The sequence below is a fragment of the Condylura cristata genome, unplaced genomic scaffold (genome assembly GCF_000260355.1).
Source record: "Condylura cristata isolate star-nosed mole 26May11 unplaced genomic scaffold, ConCri1.0 scaffold00029, whole genome shotgun sequence".
Classification (NCBI taxonomy): domain Eukaryota; kingdom Metazoa; phylum Chordata; class Mammalia; order Eulipotyphla; family Talpidae; genus Condylura; species Condylura cristata.
Genome location: NW_004567130.1, coordinates 21,721,511 through 21,722,728, shown reverse-complemented (window position 1 = coordinate 21,722,728; position 1,218 = coordinate 21,721,511). Strand labels below are relative to the sequence as shown.

The window sequence follows — 1,218 nt, the reverse complement described above, 5'->3', positions numbered from 1 at the left end:
GGCCTGGGGCGCGCAGAGGGTCCACTCCGGGGCCCAGCCCTCTGCGCGGCAGAGGGGACTCAGCCTGGACGCCCGCGGGCTCCGCCGCCCTGCCCGCCTACCGTACACCGAGATGGCGCCCAGGATGACCCAGGCGGACCACTCGGGGAGGTACTTGATGAACACCAGGGCCATGAGCGCGCTGATCATGATGAGGTACGCCTGCTGCAGCACCAGCGGCCCTTTCCAGTGGATGCACACCATGCCCACCGCCCCGAAGTTCCAGACGGTCAGGAAGAGGGTGGGGTAGTCCATGGCCACGTTGTAGGTCTTGAGCACTTCTCTGCGGGGCCGAAGCCGAGCCGTGGGGTGGGGTCCAGGCAGCCAGACGCCCCGGCCCTGGGCCTCTCGCCTCCCGGCTTCACTTGCCGACGCCTCTCACCCCGTTTCCAGAGCCCCCCCACTTCCACCTGAAGTAGTTTCTAGAACAGGTGGAAGAATAGCTGAGGCACGCACACGCGTGTCCGCGTGACGTGGCCGCCCTCCGCCACGCAAGGGGCCCTCCGGAAAGTGACCGCTCCTCTACTCCGGGGCCTGGGCCCAGGCGCGGGGCGCTCGAGCGCACTCCCCACCAGGGAAGAACCAGCCCAGCCTGACAGGAGAACGTCAAGCTCAGGGGCCGCCACCTTCTTTGGGTCCAGGGAGACCTGCTACGTCCTTGAAGCCTGTGCTGTTGTCCTCAAGGCGGGGCCGGAGCTGCGCGGCGACCCTGGGCCCCTCTCAGGCTGCGCAGGCCCTGCCAGCGGGCACCTGCCCACCGGCTCCCCCAGGGCCCTGCCCCCACCAGCCGCCACTTACCCGAGGTAGATGTAGGTGAAGAGGAACAGCAACATCAGCGAGGACATGATCAACCAGCCGTGGATAAACTGGACACAGAGGCAGGCAGTGACCCCGGGGCGCGCCCACATCACGCGACGCCCGGGCGACAGCCCAGCCGAAACCCTTCCCCGCTGGGCCCCTCCGAGACTGGGCTGGAAGGTGCCAGGCGGCCACCTGACAGGCCACGGGCGCGAGACGCCAGGAGCGCTCTCCGGCCGGCCGCCAGCAAGCACAGGAGCGGCCGCGACGCTCGGGGCCGGGCTCCCCGGGCAGCGGACAGAAGAGCCGCGCCAGTGCGGAAGGCTGTGAGCAGAGCGACGGGGCGGCCGCAGGACAGGGCGAAGGGGCCACCAGGGACGC

At 69.8% G+C, this 1,218-nt stretch overlaps 1 protein-coding gene across 1 annotated transcript in view; it reads right to left on the bottom strand.

Moving 5' to 3' along the window:
* The window catches only part of PSEN2 (presenilin 2), a 46,742-nt gene that overhangs the window by 30,783 nt on the left and 14,741 nt on the right, over positions 1 to 1,218 (bottom strand). The window contains exons 4-5 of the mRNA XM_012730872.1: positions 838 to 1,194; positions 102 to 322 (exon numbers count right to left, since the gene is read on the bottom strand). Of these exons, the coding sequence (XP_012586326.1) occupies positions 102 to 322; positions 838 to 1,194 (578 nt within the window). The remainder of the gene's footprint in view (positions 1 to 101; positions 323 to 837; positions 1,195 to 1,218) is intronic.